Consider the following 26,237-nt stretch of genomic DNA (forward strand, 5'->3'; position numbering starts at 1 on the left):
TTCTGTTGAATCTTCCATTGAATTTATGGTTTTTTGCCTCATGATCAAAAAGCAGAATGGCTGAAAATGAATAACATAGCATTTGATTGAAGTGTCTTTATACTAACTGAGGGGAGTCAATGAAATTAGAGACACCATGATGAAATTTACATTAAAGACAAGTTAACCTGAAACAGGACTACGCTGTCTGACTTGAGACTGACTGCCACTCTGTCTTATTTTGAAACTGTCAATTTGTAGAATGTTGATGGGGTTTGATCACAAGGCAATCACATGATTCAGCATATAAGTATATTGAAAAAAATGACCAAAAAGTAGTTCAAGTTCTAGTCTGGCTACTTGGTTTCAACAGCCATAAATTTGATCTTTTGGATTAAAAAAATAACCATATTTACGGGCTCTTTTCTGTTGTTCCCTTGCTTCTCTCCTGACTTTTGTGTCTCTGACAAACCTCCATTCCCTCTCATGGTGTAATGTGCTCTCTGGATCAACCTCTTCAGGCATCTGTGAAAAGTTGTTGAAATCTTGTATCATTGGCGACATAATAGTAAGTATAGTATTTAAATATCCATGAATCAACCAACCAGAAAACAATTCTCTTTCCTGAATACATGGACCTCTAATATTCTTTTATTTACCTAGATTTATCAAAGAATTCTCATTGGCTACATAAAATAGATGTGCCATACTACAAAACTAACTGATCAACCAATCAGAAAGCCTGTTCTCTCAACAAAATCCATGGAGTGCTATTATTTAACAGGATGTCAAAAGCATTCTGATTAGCTGCATAAAATAAATGTAATACAAAATTAGCTGATCAACCAATCAGGACACACTTCTCTTGGCGGAATATCCAGGCTTTATACCCATATCGTTTCCTGATACAAGTACTGAAGCAATCAAGCTGAATTGGTTGCATAAAGATGACCTTATAAAATACTATCTGATCAGACAGCGCTCTGTGCATTATATTATATGTACATGACTGTATGATGCATCATGAAACATCTGTAGTTTAGTATTACTCCCTTTTATCATGTTTTCCTTAACTTGTAGGCATTTGTGTACAGATATAAATATCCCCCCCCCCCATAGAGAGGAGATTTAAGGATACAATAAAACATAACAGTGCACGACAATGTAGTCTAGTTCTTATACGATACGAGTTACGATTACTATGATCATCTCCACTTACTATATCTAGTCAAAATCGAACATTTTACTGTTAATCTAAACCTCATGCTAGTAGTAATCCATCACAAATTGAACAGCCAGTTTTAACTGGTCTACTTCCTTCAGACAATTGCTCATTAATATTCAATTAGTACGGTACAGCTGTTTTGACTAAAATTATGTGGGGACATCATCACGTTTATATGAATGCTGTCAGGGGTAGCACAGATTTCTGTGCTAGAATAACGACTTTGACTGGACGTGGTGAGTGGTGATGATCATAGTACTTGTAACTCATATTGTATAGGAACTAGACTAATGACAACGGGACCATTACCCTGGTAAGACTCAACAAAATAGTGACACTGTGTGCAACAAAGGGACCGTCAAGACATCCATTCACTCACTCACTCACTCACCTTCATAACAGATTGAGCAAAATATTTACAACTCCATGACGGAAACTCTGTATGTATGTCTATTCTCCTATTGGACATTGCTTCCTCAGCTTCTTCATAAGTCTGTCCAAGAAAACGAACGAATATGAGATGACACATGTCAATGATTTCAGTAATCAACAGGTTGTTTTTATTTAAGGTGTATAATGTACTTTGTACAACTGTTTAACTACGAAACATAACATGCAAACAAAGTATATATTTCTGGTACTTTGTATGACTACATATGTAGGCTTGTCAAGAAGAATTATTATGAACAATTGGGTTGACAAAGACAAGAAGCTAAAAGTTGAAATGTTGTTAAAATAATACATTAAAAATTGACCCAAACTGTCACTGATTATCTCTCTGTTCGATATTCAGTGCCCATATAAAGGCACTATTATTACATTAATTTTATATTATGGATAGAAGTGAGAATGAGACAAACATAGCAAGTTATTTATGATTTATTATGTGTATGTACATTTATGTACAGCAGGAACATGGAATGGTCGCCAAAAGACTGTGTATCACACATATTTTGTGTTTGCCCAGAACGATTTGGATAGATAAGAAACAGGCTTCCCACAGATCACTCGTTACAAATACAAACAATTACCACACTCCTTCTGACAAGCAGACACTGTATGTGCACACACGTCTCCACGGGGAACCATGCAAACAGACTCAAATTCTTTCTAGTTTCAATTAAATTGAAGTATGCACATACAAGTGTGAAAATCTGAGCCTGCACTGTGATGACATTCGATAGCTTCTTTGATGTTATGTGTGTGTATGTGTGTGTGGGTGTGTGTGTGTGTGTGTGTGTGTGTGTGTGTGTGTGTGTGTGCCTGTGTATCAGTTGGAGTCAGGTGGTAATTGTTAATGAGTGGTCTGTTGAAGTGTATTTCTTATCTATCTAAATTGTTCTTGGGGAACATAAAATGTGTATGATAATAGGAACAGTCTTTCAGCGATCATTCCATGTTCCTCCTGTAGGTGTTTGTAGACATAGGTTAATTCATATTATTAGTGATGTCAGTGGTAACACAAATGACATGAAATGGATTATGAACTATGTATACACGTCAAGTATTGCTCCGAGTACAAAAATGGCTTTCATTTCCAACTTGCATGACTGGCTATTAAAGTTGGCTTTCTGTTTTGTTTTGTTTTCTCAAATTTCTGCACTTTTTTATATACGTCATTGTGACTACCAAACACTTCCAAAAAAAATTTAAACATTAAGTATTTGACTTTGAAGTTTGACACTCACCACACTTGGCCCTTTATCAAAGAGCTTCCTTGACCTTGGAAACTGGTGACTATGAGCAAATTGGGCACCAATGGGTGCTGGATTCTGGGGTCTTGCTGGTGGGGGTTGCTCACCAGGTTTAAGGGCTACTGGTCTCGCTATCTCATGTGGAATTGATAATTTATCATTGGGAGGTGAATCACTGAAAAAGATGTGATAAGTAGTGCAATCATTTCAGTGTAACATCCACTGAGAGAGAAGAAATGCCATGCTCACACACAAATATTAAATACACTGACTGACTTTTTTTTTTTTTTTTTTTGGGGGGGGGGGTCTGTTTAAAATGAAAGGGATTGAAAAATGTAACTAAGAAATGCATGAGTTAAAATTTCTTTTTATATATTTTTCTGAGGGGACAAAGGCCTTAGTTCCAAAATATGAGATATCCATGAAATACTTTTATCACACAAAACAACCACCAAGTACCAAATCAGACTTGTATAATCTTCCAAAATACTAACACAAAGAGACAACAACAACTAAGAAAGAGGGTAAGATACCTACAAAACAAATAATACTACAGAAAATAGAATTGGTACAATACAATACAATACAATACAATAGACAAAATTTGACAGAATTTATGCTATCATCAACACACAACTACATGTACATAACTGACTACAGAGACACCAATACCAACATGCCACTACATAACTGACCAGCAATGCAAATACCAACATACCAATACATAACTGACCAGCAATGCAAATACCAACATACCAATACATAACTGACCAGCGATACAAATACCAACATACCACTACATAACTGACCAGACACCAATACCAACATAGCACTACATAACTTACCAGCAATACAAATACCAACATACCACAACATAACTGACCAGAGACACCAATACCAACATAGCACTACATAACTTACCAGAGACACCAATATCAACATACCACAACATAACTTACCAGAGACACCAATATCAACATACCACAACATAACTTACCAGAGACAACAATACCAACATACCACAACATAACTTACCAGAGACACCAATACCAATGTACCACAACATAACTTACCAGAGACACCAATACTACTACAAAACTAGAGACACCAATACCAACATACCACTACGTAACTTACCAGAGACACCAATACCAACATACCACTACACAACTGACCAGACACCAATAGCAACATAGCACAACATAACTACACACACAGAGAAACAATAGCCTAAAACACAAAGACCTATATATAGATGCTTACTCTAAATATGTATTTCCTAGTTGTCGATTTGTTGGACTAGATGGAGCCGAGTACGTCTTTCTGCTTTCTCTCACTCTCTGTGGCTTAGCGGTAATTGAAGCCTGGAATGGGACAGACATAGGATGAGTATCACGTGACAATGTATGTAAATCGTGACATTAGCAATGACAGAGGAAGGAATATCGGGAATAATGTTAAGGTGGAAGTATTTAGGTGTACGTGATTTCTGTTTGCAATGATTTATGAAATGGAAAACATGGGCATTATCATCAAAATGAATTTTTAGTAGTCTGATGAGTTTTGGATTTCTTATCAATATCAAGTTTTCAAGATGTCTTCCATTGATAAGCCATTGTTATCCTGACAGACTCTAGGCTGTCCAAAGCTTGTGTTAGTCCCCAGCCTTGCTATATAGATGTAACAACCTTGTACCTGCATGATAACTCTGCCTTGTGTAAGTACAAACCTTGAGATTTATTGCACCAATAATTTTAGCATTCAAGTCTCTGACATCAGGGTGGGGGTCATTGGACAGTTGTAAGATCACTTTCCAGACTTGTGCATAGACATTTCCATAGGCTGGCGCCCACAGCGATGAGAGTGAATTCCCAGACGGGATACGTCTTATTTTGTCAGGTGAGAATAGAGTAGCTGGTGGTACTAGTAGATCACCACTACCACTTCCGAGACTGCCACTGCTATGACTACCAGCAGAACTTCCACTGCCTAGTGGTGATAACGGACCTGTAATCACATACATCATGCAGATTTAGTGACAGTCATTTCACAATTTGGTACAAAAATGTACAAAAACTGCAGTATAGTTTGAGACTGCTGTTCATCACTATACAAAAGGAAAAATACAGTTTTGACTAGATCTTCTAAAACTTGCTTGGAAACAATGGGTTCATTTACAAACAACAGGAGGGTTTTTATAGTTGCCTGGTATGAATATTCTGCCCTATAAATCATAGTTTGTACAATTCAAGGGAACAGTTAATTGGCATTAGAATTCTCCCAAAGCCTACATAGAGGGTTCCACCTTGTGTACCTGGTTATCAGAGTTCCCCCCCCCCCCAGGTCTTTATAGAATAGTGGTTCCACCCTATCATTGCGAGCACCTAGTAACCAGGGTACTCCCCAGGTCTTTATAGAGTAGTGGTTCCACCCTATGATTACATCAAGTAATTGGGATATTCTTCAGGCTTTTATAGAGTAGTGGTTCCACCCTTGATTGCACCTAGTAATCAGAGTACTCTCCAGGCCTTTATAGAGTAGTGGTTCCACCCTTGATTGCACCTAGTAATCAGGGTACTCTCCAGGCCTTTATAGAGTAGTGGTTCCACCCTTGATTGCAACTAGTAATCAGGGTACTCTCCAGGCCTTTGCAGAGTAGTGGTTCCACCCTATGATTTCACCTAGTAATCAGGGTACTCTCCAGGCCTTTACAGAGTAGTGGTTCCACCCTATGATTTCACCTAATAATCTGGGTTCTCCATAGTCAATATTGAGTAGCTGGTTTTAACCTATGGATTTCACCCAATAATCAGGATTTCTAAACACAATAAAAGATAATGGTATAACTATATATACTATCAATTAGCAAATTTTCAGTTTTTCTATTTCATGAAAAACAAAATCATGACGAGACTAAACTGTAGTAACCACAAGCGTGCTAGTAACATCTATACTTGCAGACTTGATGAGTACATGTTGTACATTTACTATTATCAAGTTCAAATCACATATTGCTTTCTTTGATAATTGTAGTAATGCCTCATACTGTGATTGATTAACCTAGTACGCAAAATTCATCTTAAAGTCCACTGATTACAACAGATGAAAGTAATTCTGGTTCTGATTCTGAATCTGATTCTGATTCTGATTCTGATTCTGAATCTGATTCTGATTCTGATTCTGATTCTGATTCCGATTCTGATTCTGAATCTGAATCTGATTCAGATTCTGATTCTGGTTCTGATTCTGATTCTGGTTCTGATTCTGATTCTGGTTCTGATTCTGATTCTGATTCTGGTTCTGAATCTGATTCTGATTCTGATTCTGATTCTGAATCTGATTCTGATTCTGGATCTGATTCTGATTCTGATTCTGGTTCTCATTCAGATTGTTGGTAATCAACAAGATTATTTATCAAGTTAAAAACAACAACAACAACAACAACAACAACAACAACAACAACACAACAACATCATCCTCCTTAAATGCAATCATCAGGTCAGTAAACCTAGTAATAAATTCTTGTTTACACAACCAACGTTCTAATTACTTACAAGTAACATTTCACAACTTTAGGTTGGCAGGTTTTGTCAAACTGTCCATTTGCATGATGTTAACACTCAGCAGGGTAACACCTTGGAGCGAGGACAAGGGGGCATACCAATGATGACATCTCTATGCCGCTGTAATCGCCACTTAGATGTCCAATGGTAAAGCCAGCAAACAGAATTTGACAAAGCCTGTCAACCTGAACGGGTAACTTATATATCTTTGTAAGTAATTTATAGAATCCTTGTTTGTGTAACAACTACTACTGATCATTACCACCACATCATGCAATCAATGGCATGTCACAAAATCTCTACAATCCATATGTGTAACAACTAGCTATATATTTCATTACAGAAACTCAAGTTAGACGGAAGTAAAAAATCAACCAAAGTGTATGTTACTTGCACCAGCGATTCTCTAACATAGCACACTACTACACACATACAACGGACACACTGGGTTAGATGTCTATAAATCAAGCTGCAAATAAAAGTACCAAAAAGAAATTCTATTAAACTAATGATCTTCTATATTTTGTCATCTACAAAATCAGTAGATTTGAAACATTAAAGGTTTCAAATTATTAGTAGTAATTACAAGTAGAAGGTAACTATTTTCACAACGCATTTCTATACTTTGTTTCACGCTACTGGTCGCTGGCTTTGTTAATAAGAATAAGAAACTGCAAATACTACACTTAAAAGAGCAAGATCACCATTTCTTGTTACATTTTGTCTAAATGAAATAAACCATGCAGACAAACGGGTGCCAATGCTTTGATCTCTGCATTTTGATGTCTGCATTTGATGTATGGATGGTGCCACTTTCTTAGCTCATTTCATTTTAATAGACAAAATGTGTCTAGAGAAACTGTATTCATGCAATCGTGCTATCTTAACATGCCATCTTCTTCCTGATTTCTGCATGATTATATCAAACAAAACCAGTGAATACTAACATGAAATGGGCTGTAACTATTGTAACATCACTACAACAGAAATTCTACTTAACCATGCTGTACAAAAAGCCTAAGGTAAAAAATTACCAACAGTCCCATTCCTATAGGAATGACTTGTTACAATAATAGTACAGGTTGTGTTTGATAGAATACAGTGTGCTCTCTAACAACTTGATTTTCTAATGATGGAAAGGAGAGCACTAAACTGTGATGAACCAAAAGAACTGCTATGCATTGCTGGCATACATATATTGCTGGCATATTTGCGGGGTTGTACGCCACAGAAACTTCCATATAGTTGTCCCATGATGTTGGCACAGCCGCCATCGTGAATGCGCATATCAGACCGAGGTTCTTCAGCAAGAGATTATTGTGTAACTTACAACCCAGTTTTAAGACTTCACATCAAATTGATTTAGGGAAGCACACTGTACTGACTCTATCATACACACTATGAAAATGTAAATTCCAGTCAATTTATCAGATATGTTGAATTGGGAAACAGTGCAATGTGACAACACAATCCTTTACTGCTTTCAAGATGCAATCTGGTTCTTTCTTTTTTCTAAAAAAATGATGTCAAGTGTACGCGTCAAGGCGATTGCAGATTGTATTTCATAAAATTGATTCTCCAATTTATCAATAAGATACATTTCATCAATTAATTTTTGTTTAGGTTCAAATCCTTTTATGCATGACTAAAATATTATAAAAACAGTATTCCAAATTCAAGATATCCCTTGCAGAAATAAGTAAATGTCTGCAACGCAACGCATCTTGAAAACAAATATGGTGTTGACACACCACCACTGGCTTCTAAGTTCTATAATGTAGTTCTAGACTATGGGAATCCCACAACAGTTGACGCAAGGTAGGCAGGTCTGTAATGAGCTGCATTAAAAGTGTTTGTTAATTAATGCCACTATCACTATACCTGACATACATACATCTGTATAATAACCTACCTAGGAATGGTATTTTGAAATCTACACATGGAACAGAAAATAGATAGAAAAAATTTACATGTATTATGTCCTAGATGGCAAACTATCAAAATCCATTCTCAGAAGCTCCTTGTGTATAATGCACGATCCAAGTCCAATAATAATGAATCATTCTCATCAAGTTTAAATACATAATAACACTCATCCATATAATTATTCATAATAAATAAATACTGATTGGCCTATGACTGTGCACTATATATATCCTGGTACAGAGGCATCTGACAATGAAATGTGATGGATAGGAAAGATAATCATGCATGATCCGAGATCAATGAAATATTCTCCATTCATATAATGAATGTATTATAAAAATCTGCATGACACCAATAGTCATCAATGTTCTTATAATAAATGAATACTGTTTGGCCTTGGATTGTGCACTAGATGTCTAATTCTCCCTTGTTCTCACATTTACATAGATACTGTTTGTCCTTTAAGATTATGTACATGTATTGTACTAGATGTCTAATTCTCTCCCGATCTCACACTTGCATAGATACTGTTTGGCCTTAGATTATACACTAGATGTCTAATTCTCTCCCGGTCTCACACTTACATACATGTGGATAGTTTGGCCTTAGATTGTACACTAGATGTATAATTCTCTCCTGGTTCTCAAACTCATCTTGGATTGTGCACTAGATGTCTAATTCTCTCCTCACCCTTACATAGATACTGTTTGGCCTTGGATTGTGCACTAGATCCCCAATTCTCTCATGTTCTTTCATTTACATAGATACTATTTGGCCTTAGATTGTACACTAGATGTCTAATTCTCTCCTTTTCTCACATTAATACATAGATACTGACTGGTCTTGGATTATGCACTAGATGTCTAATTCTCTCCTGTTCTCACATTTACATAGATGTTGACAGGCCTCGGATTATACACTACATGTAGCAGCCCAAATCTCTCCTGTAATCATTAATATATAGTGCACAATCCAAGGGCCAATGACTATTCCCCATTGATAATGAACCAGCATCATTTAATGTACTTAAATATAAAGAAATACTAATTACACTCACGTCAAAATGTACTAGATGTAGTGTTAATGGAATGTCAAAACTACATATTACTAGAACTAGTAGAATAGATCCTATATCAGAAATGACCAGGCATGCAATTGTCATATTCCTTTGAAACACATGCACATTCTGAATACTTTGTTTTCTAATGAAAAGCAAAACTGTCACCAGCATTTCCTGCACTTCAGACACAATTTACTACAATTGCATTAATAACTGATACGAAACTTTTAATAATATCAATGTCACTGGAGGTGATTTATCATCAACCCTGTCTGTATTTCACATCTAAAAGTTTCTTGAGCGATTGCATATTCCTTACAAACTATAGTCAGAAATGATGAAACAAATCTTTGTGTGGGAAAGGAAACAGATTATATATTCGAACATTACTGGCAAGACATAAGAACTGTGGAACCATTCTGATGTAAACCATAAATCTGTGTACTTGTGTACACACTTTGAAATGTACCGTAATAATTGTAATGAATAGTCAAGCAAAATGAAAGATATGCTGAGGTCAGATATTTAGGGTTGTAATGATGTTTAGGAAACTGTTCATATAAATGCAGACCTCACGCGTTTCCAGTCTTTAAAGGATCACACATATACATCATTCTAACAAACCACAAAGTGTGTTTTTTGTTCAAAGAACAACATGATTTAAAATAAACACATGAACTGTGAACAAATGTGTTAGATTGTTAGTCACAAGTCATATCAGTCAATATATGACCAAAACAATGAGAAAGATAGAGACCATTACAAAAATAACAGAACAATAAGTAGTTGTAAGTAGCACAGTCTGTAACGGTCAACACATGCACTGGGGTAAGGAATTCTGGGATTGGTGCCCAGTTCATTATGCTGATTTCACCAGTGTCTATCCATCAGTCTGTCTATTGTTTCTGCCTAATCTATTGTTTCTACCTAATCTGTCTATTGTTTCTACCTAATCTGTCTATTGTTTCTGCCTAATATGTCTATTGTTTCTGCCTAATCTGTCTATTGTTTCTAACTAATCTGTCTATTGTTTCTGCATAATCTATTGTTTCTACCAATCAACCTCTAAGGTAGAACAATATAGACAGTAATGCTCAGCATGAGTAATTGAGCACCAATCCCAGAATTCCTTACTCCAGTGCATAGGTTGGTTCTTGGCTAATTTGTCAATGAATGATTGTATTTCTCTTATGTTTAGAAAAGTCACATGATGTACACTGAAAGTGACTTAACATGACTTAGGGACGATTGCACAATGTCGCACAAGTGCAACAAACGAACATCATTCATTTAGGTCAAATGTCCTCCCCTCCCCCTAAACAAACTTAAATAAGTGTGACGTCAAACATTTATATATGATAAAAACTATAGCGGTCAGACCACTACAATCGATGTAATGTACAAACATGATTATAAATGCATTAAAATACTACCCGAACCCCAGCACCATATCTCACATGAGAAGTAAATTTTTATCAACTTATATCAACACCTCAATAGTAAAGACAAAAGCTGTTTTTATTGAAGGAATGAAAATTTTGAAGTGCGAAAATGAAATTCAGCAATCGCACTGACGCCAGACCCCCTCCCCCCTAAAGGCACAGAGTTCGCTTATTGAGCCTGTGTGACACTGTGCGACTGTCCCTTACTGGACACCAACGAAAGCAGTTAAGGACAAACTCATCTTTGTCTTTGCACCCCTTTAAATGAGTGCACACAGTAGAAATACACACTAAAACTTGGCATCGATACAGTGTGATTGGAAGAGTCTTGCTGACCAAAAATATAGCATTTTTCAAAATTGTTGGTGCTACAATAATGATGCCATAAAGTTACTTTCAACTGTATTTGAATTCTGGCCAAATTGCTAGACACAGTTCAAAATATTTTAGCTGTTGGAATTATATAAGGACATTGAAATATGAAACAACAGTAACCATCCTGAACGATAAAGTTACAGACTGTGCCCCTTTTAAGTAATGATACTTATCTTGAAAACTAGGAAACAGGGTAAAAAATTAGTAGTAGTTAGTAGATTGCACTTGTGTTTATTACAATGGAAGGAACCAACAATTACTAGACAATAATGAACATATGGATTGTAGGTTAGGGGTACAGATGCATTGTTAGTGGGGTGGGGGAGGGGGTGGGGGGTGTTGAGGGAGGTCTAGAAAATTTAGTCAACGACCGGCTACTTGGATTGTATAGAGATGCCAAGTGACATTTTCCAACCAAGTTACCTGTTCTAACTTTTAGCCCACAATTTACTAACTCATCCCCATTATCAACCAACTTGGCATGGTACATGTACATGTATACCAAAACCCTTGTAGCTAACCCTCATATTAAGTCATAACACATAGTTCTAAAAACCCTGGTCACTACCCCCAAGAACATCCAGTTCTAAAACCTCACTACCCAACATACAGTTCTAAAACCCTGGTCACTATCCCTAAGAGCATTCAGTTCTAAAAATCCTGGTCACTATCCCTCAGAACATGCAGTTCTAAAACCCTGGTCCCTATTCCTAAGAGCATTCAGTTCTAAAAACCCTGGTCACTATCCCTCAGAACATGCAGTTCTACAACCCTGGTCACTATCCCTTATACCATTATATTTACAAAACCCTGGTTATAACTATAACTTGTCTGTAAAAATGACAATTGGCAGCTATATACATGTACAGTGAAGGAAGTTCTAAGATGAAGAGGTAGGTAGGACTCTCACCATTCAGGAGATTACTACTGCTATGACTAACAGGCAAGGTGGAGTTGACACGACGTAGTGATGCTGAGGATGCTCTTCTACTTCCACCACCACCACCAAACAGACCTGTATCATCTTCACAATGGAGAGTAGTGTAGATGGAGGGAAAAGCATAGTAACCATAGTAACAAGGACAGTTTGTCAAGATGTTGGAACAAAATGAAAGTTTACAACATAAATCTTTTCTGACATTTGAGAGAGGTACATATAGAAATAAAATACACTAAAAGTGACGGCCACAATCACACTTAAATACAAGATTACAGGATTACAGAAGCCCAGTAACATACATGTAGTGATAGCATGATGGTACAGAAATAGAAAAAGATTGCATACTACATGTATATAGCCACACATACTAGCAATGCATGTCAACACCTATACAGTAAGCTGCAGAGGTGACTGTTTATCGTATTAGCATTAAACTCCATGTGCATGGAATGATATTCAGCTTAAATCACTTTCAACAGTAGCCCTGTTTACATGGATATACAAATGTTCTTGATTTGCATCAGTACCTCAGGTAGATCTTACAAACATTACTCACAATTTGTGTTTCCAGTCTTAAAACATATCCCAAACTTTTGCCTTGATTGTTCATATGATAGCCATCAATATCATGACATTATATAAGTCCCAGGAAACAATTCTTAGACTAAAATGCTCTCTAGGTGTGAGCACACAAAACATTTTGAACCTTTCAAAGTTTTACACGTACACACAAACCATTGCTATGTGAGATTGTTAGAATCAAATGTCTGATGATACCCTGTACAAGTCAAACATGGCTACTGACATACAACTTATTGTAAGTATAAACAGCAACAAGGCTTTAACTATGCAGCAGTGGTACACTCTATGACTTCACAATCAAAAACATTGCTAGTTACAGAGACATTAATAGCTAGATTAGTTCAACAGTTCTATGCACTTAATTTGGTAGCTGATATTAGCTTATTATGCACACACAAAGCATAGACCCTAGACATACATGTAGGGTCTATGTACAAAGCTATAACAGTCAATGAATGTATATGTACAATCAAGTTATGCCAATCAATGAATGCATATATATATACAATCAAAGTTATGCCAATCAATGAATGTATATGTACAACAAAAGCTATGACAGTCAATGGATGCATATGTACAATCAAAGCTATGACAGTCAATGGATGCATATGTACAATCAAAGCTATGACAGTCAATGCCAGCATTGGAAGTTCTGAACCAATGAATGCCAGCATTGGCAGTACTGAACCAATGAATGCCAGCATTGGCAGTACTGAATCACTGAATGCCAGCATTGGCAGTACTGAACCAATGAACGCCAGCATTGGCAGTACTGAACCAATGAATGCCAGCATTGGCAGTACTGAACCAATGAATGCCAGTATTGGCAGTACTGAACCAATGAATGCCAGCATTAGCAGTACTGAACCAATGAATGCCAGCATTGGCAGTACTGAACCAATGAATGCCAGCATTGACAGTACTGAACCAATGAATGCCAGCATTGGCAGTACTGAACCAATGAATGCCAGCATTAGCAATACTGAACCAATGAATGCCAGCATTAGCAGTACTGAACCAATGAATGCCAGCATTGGCAATACTGAACCAATGAATGCCAGCATTAGCAGTACTGAACCAATGAATGCCAGCATTAGCAATACTGAACCAATGAATGCCAGCATTAGCAGTACTGAACCAATGAATGCCAGCATTAGCAATACTGAACCAATGAATGCCAGCATTAGCAGTACTGAACCAATGAACACCAGCATTAGCAATACTGAACTAATTAAGCAATGACAATTCTTGGCAAGTAATTTAAAGCATTGACATTTCTCAGCAATGAAATTAAGAAACAACAGCAAGTGAATAGGGAACTTGCAATCCAGACTGAGCATGCTCAGACACAAAGGACTATGGGAATGTCTGTAGTTATCGTAATATGTAATCTGGAGCAAATGATAAAATAAACCTCCCACAATGGTCAGGGTAACTATGAATTGATCATTCGTGGTTGCAAACAATGTAACAGTATTGTTTACAATACCAAGTCATTAGTATTTATTATCACATTTCCCATGATGCAGCATTCAACATGGCGAGTTTGCAAGTTCCCTATTGTAGCATAACAACTTGCAGTGAATAACAGATTTGGGAATTAAATAACAAGTGAATAAAAATAACTAATAGCATTTCATAGCAACTAAATAACAACATCGACTACTCCTATTTAGGCAAACATTAACAGAGTTGACAATATAGATGTGAAAAAAAAAGAGAATGAAAGCATAGACAACTTGACAGCTAGCAGTGACTGAAAACATTGTTCTGGACCAATGATTTAGAGCCTGCATGACTGTTGTTAGCTAGTAACTGACAGCTTGCATGACTGTTGTTAGCTAGTAACTGATAGCTTGCATGACTGTTGTTAGCTAGTAACTGACAGCTTGCATGACTGTTGTTAGCTAGTAACTGATAGCTTGCATGACTGTTGTTAGCTAGTAACTGATAGCTTGCATTAACAATAATGAATGAATAAATGAACAGACAAATGAACAAACAAATGAAGGAACAAACGGACATATGAAAGAAACAAAAGAATGAACAAATGAACAAACAAACAAACTAACAAACACATGAATGAATGAACGAACGAACGAACGAGCAAACAAACAAACAAACAGCAGTTGACGATAATTCCTAACTACATGTATTACACATTGCTACACACTGATAATGTTAATATTATAACAATAACCAATGTATCAATGAATGACAATTGGTGTTGCTGAGAACTACATGTAATATGTACATGTATAACACATATCACTATACATCGATATTAATACTACCGGGTATAACTAACACTCCCATGGATTACTCAAAACTACAATGTGTACTATAGTTGATTTAATTACTGATTACTATTATAATAATGACTGGTGGTAACAAACCATGAGCCACATCTGAAAACAAAAACCTTCAAAATAAACAAATCTCAGCATTAGTTACAAGTACACAATACACCATAACAACCTGGATAACTCAGCTACTGTATCTTTGATACTAAATTCTGATGAAATACTAGAAAATAACCCGAACAAATTCGTGCACCCTGACAAAATGCTTGACAATGCCCAACGATACCCTTTACATAGAATTACAATGAGAGATGGTAGCACATGTTATTGATAACATACCTGGTAACAAACCATCTGGACTCTGTAAATCGTGTTGTCTCTTCTGTTCCTCTTCCATCAACTGCATACTTATCATCACAAAATGACTTTCAAACTGACATACAAACTCATTCAGAGCTACGCTCAATTCCTACAATGAAATGAACAAAGAGACTTTACAGGTTTGAAACAACGACAAGACTTACCCTTCTAACTATAGGGCTGCCATCCTGTGATATGTTTAGATCAGTTAGACTGACTTACCCTTCTAACTATAGGGCTGCCATCCTGTGATATGTTTAGATCAGTTAGACTGACTTACCCTTCTAACTATAGAGCTGTCATCCTGTGACATGTTTAGATCAGTTAGACTGACTTACCCTTCTAACTATAGGGCTGCCATCCTGTGACATGTTTAGATCAGTTAGACTGACTTACCCTTCTAACTATAGGGCTGCCATCCTGTGATATCTTTAGATCAGTTAGACTGACTTACCCTTCTAACTATAGGGCTGCCATCCTGTGATATCTTTAGATCAGTTAGACTGACTTACCCTTCTAACTATAGAGCTGCCATCCTGTGACATGTTTAGATCAGTTAGACTGACTTACCCTATAGAGCTGCCATCCTGTGATATCTTTAGATCAGTTAGACTGACTTACCCTTCTAACTATAGGGCTGCCATCCTGTGATATCTTTAGATCAGTTAGACTGACTTACCCTTCTAACTATAGAGCTGCCATCCTGTGATATGTTTAGATCAGTTAAGACTGACTTACCCTTCTAACTATAGGGCTGCCATCCTTTGATATCTTTAGATCAGTTAGACTGACTTACCCTTCTAACTATAGAGCTGCCATCCTGTGACATGTTTAGATCAATTAGACTGACTTACCCTTCTAACTATAGAGCTGCCATCCTGTGATATCTTTAGATCAGTTAGACTGACTTACCCTTCTAACTATAGGACTGCCATCCTGTGATATCTTTAGATCAGTTAGACTGACTTACCCTTCTAACTATAGGGCTGCCATCCTGTGATATGTTTAGATCAGTTAAGACTGACTTACCCTTCTAACTATAGAGCTGTCATCCTGTGATATGTTTAGAAGAGTTAGACTGACTTACCCTTCTAACTATAGGACTGCCATCCTGTGATATGTTTAGATCAGTTAAGACTGACTTACCCTTCTAACTATAGAGCTGCCATCCTGTGATATCTTTAGAAGAGTTAGACTGACTTACCCTTCTAACTATAGGACTGCCATCCTGTGATATGTTTAGATCAGTTAAGACTGACTTACCCTTCTAACTATAGAGCTGCCATCCTGTGATATGTTTAGAAGAGTTAGACTGACTTACCCTTCTAACTATAGGACTGCCATCCTGTGATATGTTTAGACCAGTTAAGACTGACTTACCCTTCTAACTATAGGACTGCCATCCTGTGATATGTTTAGATCAGTTAAGACTGACTTACCCTTCTAACTATAGGACTGCCATCCTGTGATATGTTTAGAAGAGTTAGACTGACTTACCCTTCGAACAATAGGGCTGCCATCCTGTGATATGTTTAGAAGAGTTAGTCCAACATTATGATCAATGTTGTTGGCGTGGTCAGTCCTCTCAGTACAATTGCCAATAAATGTCCCTAATGCTAGCACAGCAGCTGCTCTCACCTGTCATAAAAATAGCAAACGCAATTAATAAATCAAAGCATTCATCAGATTTTCTTTCACATCACACTAGCCCCTGAAACCGAATACAGGTCTAGTTCATTGCATACTGACTTTGAGACTCATTTTAATCATTCATTTGTATCTACATGCACACAATACTCATGAGTAAAATGCAAATTCAAACTCATAATTCTGAAAAAAATATCTAGCAGTTAATTTTTACTTGCACAACATAAAGATAATGATGGAACTAATTATGCAATCTGTTCTCACACTTTCAGAAATAGACATTGTAATGAAGCATTAAAATTCTTAAGTCTATGAAAACTAATAAATATCCAATAATTTCTGTACAAAGTCATGTAAGTGTACGTGTATACAGCCATACAATTTGATGTTATTTAAACAATAATGTACGCCCTCCCAGACCATAATGGACGAAAGCAAACTTTGAACGACATAATGGGCGAGGCGACAGTCGAGCCCATTATGGAGTGCAAAGTTTGCTTGAGTCCATTATGGACTGGGAGGGCATACATTATTGTTATTATTTTATAGTTTTGCCAATTCCAGTGAATTTGTAGACCGAGAAACGCAAAACAACGTATAATATACACAGCACTGAAAATCGTCTGCCATGTTCGGCCCGGAAGCTGAATACTAATCATAGCGACACACGTACGTACACGTACACACACATATACACTTCAATGAACTGCTGTGAAGACAAACTTGTTTCATGAATGCGTTGTATTTTTAAACAGTGGAAATGACAATCATAAGTAACAACATACATTTCGAAAAAATACCTAGTCGTACGAAGAAACAGAACAAATAAGCTTGTATTGTTATGCTCGTTCCGGGGCCGCGATGCCCAATAATGGAGTACATTATCAGTAATAATGTACAGCGATGACGTCACAAAATTCACTGGAATTGGTAATGCTATAATATAATCCCCAATATTTTTCTTCATCCAGCCAAAGAAAATACGAGTGACCTAAGGGGTATTTGTAACTATGAGTCGCTAGATGAGTAGTGACAACCCTTAGGTCACGAGTATTTTCTGGCGGAAATGAAGAAAAATATTGGAGAATACAGTACCGTAATTATACCAGTGCCAGTAATATCAAAGAAAAATTGGGGAAAGTAAAGGCAATTTTCAAACGTTTGGACTGATATTTCGAACACAGCAGAACCAGTGACAAAGAACGACCAGAGTATATATTCCATATTTTTTGTTTAACTTGGATTGTGCATGGTATAAACATGTTACATGGCTAAGTGGTCAAACTTTAATTTCAATACACACTGAAACAAACACTCACCTCAGGCAAGGCATCGTTAAGTAATACATAGAGTTTTTCATGTGCACTGTCCCTGACACCACACCACCTAGCTGCGTCAAAGTTAGTCCATATCCTGGCTAGACAAATAGCCAACCACTGTCTTAATAAATGGTGTGCATCAGATAACTGATCTAGACAAATTGCTATCATGTTGCCTTGTAAACAAGCCTCCTGTAAATAACAATACGCATCAAGTCAGGAAACCCTTAGGACTGTATGTCAACAATAAACAATAAAGAAGGATTTGTGTAAAGACTTTAGAATGGACGAAAAGATAATATTTATATATAGTAATTTGGTTACTGAAAAAAATGACACAGATGAATAAGAAAGTGACTTCTTTTTGCATTTTACCGTACACATCAACTTTGAGTTCACAGCTTCACAAATTTTTACCAAAGTTCTAATCAATACTAGTCACTTTAATATGTGTTGTGTTATCTACTGCAGTCCGTCTTTGCTATACATCAGTTGATGAGCACCTCAACTTTTACAGGCTTTGTGATAATTCATTTACATCATGTCATTGTGTCACTTTTACCATGAGCCAATGAAAAACTGTTATTTGAAAGATAAAAAAGGTAGGATATTTAGGTATACTAAGCATTGTTATGTCCACCTACCTGCCCATTATGATAGTTATGAACTATCATTGCAAGTACAAATGCAGCCATTGTCCTGTGCTCTGCCTGCAAGATAAAGAAAAGGTCATGTTTACTTAAATATTACATTAATTTGAACGCACTTGCAACACTCTACTGTTAGTTGTAAAAACATGGAAGTGAAGTCCCTTATGTGATTGTTCTAAAATATTTCAATATTTGAACTGTAATGTAATAACTTATCTTCTTCTGTCTTTTGTAATTCTCATATTCAAAGACTTAGGCCAAACTGGAGGAAGAACCAAGCCTTCCTTCTGATACCACACAATATATACAAAGTTTTGTCAAAGAGGAAGAATGGCCAAAAGTAATAACATTTGTTACTCTGGATCACTTTCTCACATAGCAAAATAATCACATGCCTACTAACTTACAAGGAACAAATTTGAACTATATTTGTTTACATAGAAATCTTTTCATTGATGTCATAAACTTTGTACTTACAGGCATATAAGGATCTGCTAAGACAGACAGGAAATACTTATGACCATTGTCTTTGACCAAATCGGCTTGACATGACTGGAAAAAGAAACCATATCATTATAACATTACATGACACACATATGATATGCCATTAATAATGTATGTGATTCATATTATGTTTCCATGTCACAACATGGGGTATATGATAAAACCTTTACGGCCCAGATATGGGTTTTGCAGACCTTGGTAGTATGGCTGACAGGCCCTCCTAAAGTTGAGCCCTTCTGCCATACAATAGGAGTCTGCAAAACCGATATCTGGGCTGTAAAAGATTAATTAGTATAAAAATTATAATACTCACACTGTCCACAGCCAGTATCTTAGCCCAAATGAATACTAACAGAGGTCTGAGTTCTCTTGCAGAACTTTGAAGAAGCTTTAAGACATATGGGAATATACCCACAGACAATGCCTACAAAGAATTAATACAATATTTCCATGAGTTACTTTTAAATTAATAATAAAAGGCTCATACAGTTCAAGTCAAATAAAATTCCATACTGTCCCGGAGTTTTTCATCAGTTTTCCGAGAGTATTCAGATCAACTTGGGTCATCTTCAAAAATGTGTGAAATATATTTAGCAATGTTTCACAAAATATTTGTTTCCAAAACTGACACTTTAAGACAATAACGATTGATCATTCATTCATTCATTCATTCAAGTGATCACGTTTTCTAGAAGCCTGGACTATAGAATGTGTTGAATGACTATAATAGTTTTCGTTGTGTGTGTTGGATCATGTGATGTGAATCACCATAGTAACACAGAGATGAAGCAGCCTAATTAATTCCTTATAAAGTTCCATCTATCATAAAAATACAAAATTAGGAATTCTCTAAGCTCTAGTGCTTTTGATATTTTAGATTCACTCATTTTATCATCACCATCTTTTTTTATAACAAATAGAGATATAACCAAGTAGATCCTGAACATTGACTAAAAGTAGTTGGATTTGGGTGGTCACAAATTACAAAGAAAATCAAATTCTCCAAATCTCTCCAAACTCTGCCATTTCAAAGATTGTTTCTGGGTCTTCAGAAATAATAAAATTCAATTTCCGGGTCCATAGACTTGTTTTTCAGGAAATCAAACATCTTTTATTTTTCCCATGAAGTTAACACAGTATTCAGTGGCTATATTGGATTCTAAAATAGCATGATTTTGATAACATTTTTGAACTCTACCATACATTATTGCGAAAATTTGTATGGTTACCCCATATATTTTTTCTTGATTTTAACTGAGAATGGATTGGAGTTGAACAACATAACAAGAAGAGTTTGAACAGTTTATCTCCAAGTTGCACTTCATGTTAATTATATTTTCAAGTACAAATTCATCATCATAAGGTGCAGCTTTAATTTAATACGGCCTATGATTTGAAACAATAATTACATTTATTACACATCGATACAAAATACAAGTCTAAGAAATATTGTAGCATTTTTATCAAAAGTAAGTACTAACTTACCAAACTAACAGCCCATGGACCAAGGTCCAGAAATCTTCCTAAAAGATCCAAAGCTCTCAACCTGTGAACTTGACTTAAAAGAACCTAAAGGAAAGAGAGAGAAGATGATATTAATATGTTCAGGGATATAGCATACGTGTGACGCAAGAATCCCTTTCCCATTTGAGGAGGTATGTAATTGGCCCAAAACTGACCAAGTACGGGCAGAGTTACGAGCTCGTAAGTCTCAAGTACGAGTGACGTCATACTCTTGTAGTTGGCCTAATTTTCGAAGAGTACGCAGAGGACTCACGCTTGTCGTATTCCGCGAGTACGTGGCGAATATCTGAATTGATCGGTCATCCGAGCTGACTACGTGTCCCACGAAAAAAATTGTTGTTCTGATATCAAAGTAATGTTTCGGTAAAAATTTGAAGTTTGATGAATGACGATCGACTTGTGAATGAGCGCGGTTTGTCTTGGAGCTACAGTGTGCATAAAATCACTGTCCACCACTTGAATGACGTGAGCAAAAGACGACTGCATCGGGTGCATTGGAACGATCACACCTTCAATAACATCTCAATAAAGTTGTTCTCCTATTGACTGCCCCGTTGTCTTTTGTATGATTCATAAAAGATTTGAGATGATTGTGAAATGGTGAGAACGGCATGTCACACTCTGACTATAGTGGCGACTTTCAAACAACTTGTCGGCATGAGATGTAACGCAATCATTGATGATTGACTGCGATACCGAAAAGATGATTGTCGGTCAGAAGTGAAAGGAGTTTCGTTTCTTTTTCCAATAAAGATTTTCAAAGGTGTAAAACTTTTTCAGCTTCGGCCTACCTATAAATCTGCGATGTCTAGGAAGGAATCCTCATTCGATCGTGAACCTTAAGATAAAGCCGAAAAAGATGTCCCGTGTGAACCAGTACCATTGCACAGCGAAGCGGCAGCTATGCTTTCTCCGTGTTTGTTATGGCTAGAGTCGCAGCCTGATTGTGAACCTACCCAGTTGTTATTGCTCCGTAGTTTACCCAGAAAAGCAGCAGACAGCCGTGCAATGAAACAGAAACCCCTGACTTCGTTTTTCTGAACTTTATTTTTTCTTCTCATTGAGTGGCTAAATTGCGGACACATCGTTTTATACACATTGATACAATTTGATTACATTTACATGTCAGTGAACACTATTTATAGATGCAACCATGACAACAATACGTTCTTATCAGCTGTCCACCACGTCGTCGTCTTTCTTGTAAATACGTTTTTTGATTTATTCTACACATATTCAATTCAACAATCTTATATTCAACTCTGTATTTAGTTTTAGTATTAAATAAGTACAATTCATTAAAAAAGGTTTCTATGTAGTACGGTACGTTTCATTTGTCTGAGAGTGCATGTAACATATTTGTAAGTGTGATATGCAGCGTATGTGTACGTTCATTCTGTATGAGTGACGTCACTCGTACTTGAGACTTGCGAGCTCGTAACTCTGCCCGTACTTGGTCAGTTTTGGGCCAATTACTTACATGATTTGAGAGCCAAGTGTCCATATGTTATAACAAGGAAGCTAGTGCAGTGTTAACGTTAGGCTTGTTCAGGCATGAACCTTTCCAGTTCTAAGAGTACGCTGGTGAGGTGTTAGTGCCAGCCTAGTGTCAACACTACATGTGTAATATTACCAGTTACACCTTAAACACTGAATACACAGAAATACAACCAGTAAAATAAATCCCTAACAACTGCAAATACACAGATATACAACCAGTAAAATAAATCCCTAGCAACTGTGAATACACAGAAATACAACCAGTAAAATAAATCCCTAGCAACTGCAAATACACAGAAATACAACCAGTAAAATAAATCCCTAACAACTGCAAATACACAGAAATACAACCAGTAAAATAAATCCCTAGCAACTGTGAATACACAGAAATACAACCAGTAAAATAAATCCCTAGCAACTGCAAATACACAGAAATACAACCAGTAAAATAAATCCCTAGCAACTGTGAATACACAGAAATACAACTCATAAAATAAATCCCTAGCAACTGCAAATACACAGAAATACAACCAGTAAAATAAATCTCTAGCAACTGTAAATACACAGAAATACAACCAGTAAAATAAATCCCTAGCAACTGTAAATACACAGAAATACAACCAGTAAAATAAATCCCTAGCAAATGTAAATACACAGAAATACAACCAGTAAAATAAATCCCTAGCAACTGTAAATACACAGAAATACAACCAGTAAAATAAATCCCTAACAACTGCAAATACACAGATATACAACCAGTAAAATAAATCCCTAACAACTGTGAATACACAGAAATACAACCAGTAAAATAAATCCCCAGCAACTGTGAATACACAGAAATACAACCAGTAAAATAAATCCCTAACAACTGCAAATACACAGAAATACAACCAGTAAAATAAATCCCCAGCAACTGCAAATACACAGAAATACAACCAGTAAAATAAATCCCTAACAACTGTGAATACACAGAAATACAACCAGTAAAATAAATCCCTAACAACTGCAAATACACAGAAATACAACCAGTAAAATAAATCCCCAGCAACTGCAAATACACAGAAATACAACCAGTAAAATAAATCTCTAGCAACTGCAAATACACAGAAATACAACCAGTAAAATAAATCCCCAGCAACTGTGAATACACAGAAATACAACCAGTAAAATAAATCCCTAACAACTGCAAATACACAGAAATACAACCAGTAAAATAAATCCCTAACAACTGCAAATACACAGAAATACAACCAGTAAAATAAATCCCCAGCAACTGTGAATACACAGAAATACAACCAGTAAAATAAATCTCTAGCAACTGTGAATACACTGAAATACAACCAGTAAAATAAATCCCCAGCAACTGTGAATACACAGAAATACAAACAGTAAAATAAATCCCCAGCAACTGTGAATACACAGAAATACAACCAGTAAAATAAATCCCTAGCAACTGTGAATACACAGAAATACAAACAGTAAAATAAATCCCTAGCAACTGCAAATACACTGAAATACAACCAGTAAAATAAATCCCTAACAACTGTGAACACACAGAAATACAACCAGTAAAATAAATCCCTAACAACTGCAAATACACAGAAATACAACCAGTAAAATAAATCTCTAGCAACTGTAAATACACAGAAATACAACCAGTAAAATAAATCCCTAACAACTGCAAATACACAGAAATACAACCAGTAAAATAAATCCCCAGCAACTGTGAATACACAGAAATACAACCAGTAAAATAAATCCCCAGCAACTGTGAATACACTGAAATACAACCAGTAATATAAATCCCTAACAACTGCAAATACACAGAAATACAACCAGTAAAATAAATCCCTAGCAACTGTGAATACACAGAAATACAACCAGTAAAATAAATCCCCAGCAACTGTGAATACACAGAAATACAACCAGTAAAATAAATCCCTAACAACTGCAAATACACAGAAATACAACCAGTAAAATAAATCCCCAGCAACTGTGAATACACTGAAATACAACCAGTAATATAAATCCCTAACAACTGCAAATACACAGAAATACAACCAGTAAAATAAATCCCTAGCAACTGTGACTACACAGAAATACAACCAGTAAAATAAATCCCTAACAACTGCAAATACACAGAAATACAACCAGTAAAATAAATCCCCAGCAACTGTGAATACACAGAAATACAACCAGTAAAATAAATCCCTAGCAACTGTGAATACACAGAAATACAACCAGTAAAATAAATCCCCAGCAACTGTGAATACACAAAAATACAACCAGTAAAATAAATCCCTAACAACTGCAAATACACAGAAATACAACCAGTAAAATAAATCCCTAACAACTGTGAACACACAGAAATACAACCAGTAAAATAAATCTCTAACAACTGCAAATACACAGAAATACAACCAGTAAAATAAATCTCTAGCAAATGTAAACACACAGAAATACAACCAGTAAAATAAATCCCTAACAACTGCAAATACAGAAATACAACCAGTAAAATAAATCTCTAACAACTTCAAATACACAGAAATACAACCAGTAAAATAAATCTCTAGCAAATGTAAACACACAGAAATAAAACAAGTAACACCTTAATGTTTAACATCCACTTTGTAATATGAGAAAAATGTGAGAAAGAAAAAGAGCACTGCATTTACCTGTAAAACAATAGGGAGTTGTTCTGGTGGACTCCTCTTCTCTGACCCTGAGGTCACCCACACTTGAAAGGCAGTCAGCTGTTCAGCAAAGAATGGACTATGTTTGTATTCAGAACCGTTGAGTACAGTTGATATTTGTGATAAACAGTGATCCACTGCAAGGTCCCATGCTTGCCTACATTTAGATACAAAGTATACACGTCAAATAATGAACTGACAACAATGTGCTCCTATTTCTCATTTTGCTCTGAAAGTAGGTATGTAGCTAAGAATATATGGACGAATTGAAAAAGCAGACACTCAAACACACACAACACAAGTTAAGGGAGAATTACTAAAAGTATAGTCGGTGAGATTAGAGTGCAGCTCACATAAAACATCACCTGAGTGCGCGCATCACAAAAGGATCATTCTTGCACAATTGGGGTGCTAACTAGGCATTGATGCACTGTTGTTGTTGCATCATCAAAGCATCTGCATGGAACAATGCTCGCATCTCTCATACAGAATAAACAGCACTTTATGTGCACATGCTTTGTGACTTAGTAATAATCATGTACTCTGCTATCAAGATTCAATGTTTATAATGAGATGCTGATGCATTGTTAACTTAATGCTCCGTTAATGAGATGCTCTGTGGACACCTCAAAGGTGCAAATTGAATGCTGTTTACATACACTAATCCCCAAGAGCATTGTTCATGAAGTTTTCCAGCATAATGCTTTGAAGATGCAAGCACAGTTCATGCACAATCTCCCATTATGCTTGATCTGTACTGTATATAGAAGAATGATGAAACATGGTGCAAGTACTAGTATGTTTGGCTATCAGTTCTTACACCAGGCTTGAACCATGTTCAACACATGCACAAAATATGGAATATATACAACACAGGTCTACGTCACGACAACATGTCTTACAAAATTTGTGTAATATACGAAATGCAAGAAATCACAAATAATTTCAAAA

The 26,237-nt window shown here is 36.2% G+C and overlaps 1 protein-coding gene across 1 annotated transcript in view; it reads right to left on the reverse strand.

Moving 5' to 3' along the window:
* LOC144435989 (regulatory-associated protein of mTOR-like) overlaps nucleotides 1-26,237 on the reverse strand; it is a 46,308-nt gene that overhangs the window by 9,070 nt on the left and 11,001 nt on the right. The window contains exons 10-23 of the mRNA XM_078124645.1: nucleotides 25,269-25,443; nucleotides 21,055-21,138; nucleotides 19,883-19,993; nucleotides 19,543-19,617; nucleotides 19,060-19,125; nucleotides 18,416-18,607; nucleotides 16,947-17,087; nucleotides 15,429-15,558; nucleotides 12,175-12,288; nucleotides 4,628-4,905; nucleotides 4,162-4,262; nucleotides 2,893-3,073; nucleotides 1,596-1,697; nucleotides 396-504 (exon numbers count right to left, since the gene is read on the reverse strand). Of these exons, the coding sequence (XP_077980771.1) occupies nucleotides 396-504; nucleotides 1,596-1,697; nucleotides 2,893-3,073; nucleotides 4,162-4,262; nucleotides 4,628-4,905; nucleotides 12,175-12,288; nucleotides 15,429-15,558; nucleotides 16,947-17,087; nucleotides 18,416-18,607; nucleotides 19,060-19,125; nucleotides 19,543-19,617; nucleotides 19,883-19,993; nucleotides 21,055-21,138; nucleotides 25,269-25,443 (1,859 nt within the window). The remainder of the gene's footprint in view (nucleotides 1-395; nucleotides 505-1,595; nucleotides 1,698-2,892; nucleotides 3,074-4,161; nucleotides 4,263-4,627; nucleotides 4,906-12,174; nucleotides 12,289-15,428; nucleotides 15,559-16,946; nucleotides 17,088-18,415; nucleotides 18,608-19,059; nucleotides 19,126-19,542; nucleotides 19,618-19,882; nucleotides 19,994-21,054; nucleotides 21,139-25,268; nucleotides 25,444-26,237) is intronic.

Source organism: Glandiceps talaboti, chromosome 5, assembly GCF_964340395.1.
Source record: "Glandiceps talaboti chromosome 5, keGlaTala1.1, whole genome shotgun sequence".
Taxonomy (NCBI): Eukaryota; Metazoa; Hemichordata; class Enteropneusta; family Spengelidae; genus Glandiceps; species Glandiceps talaboti.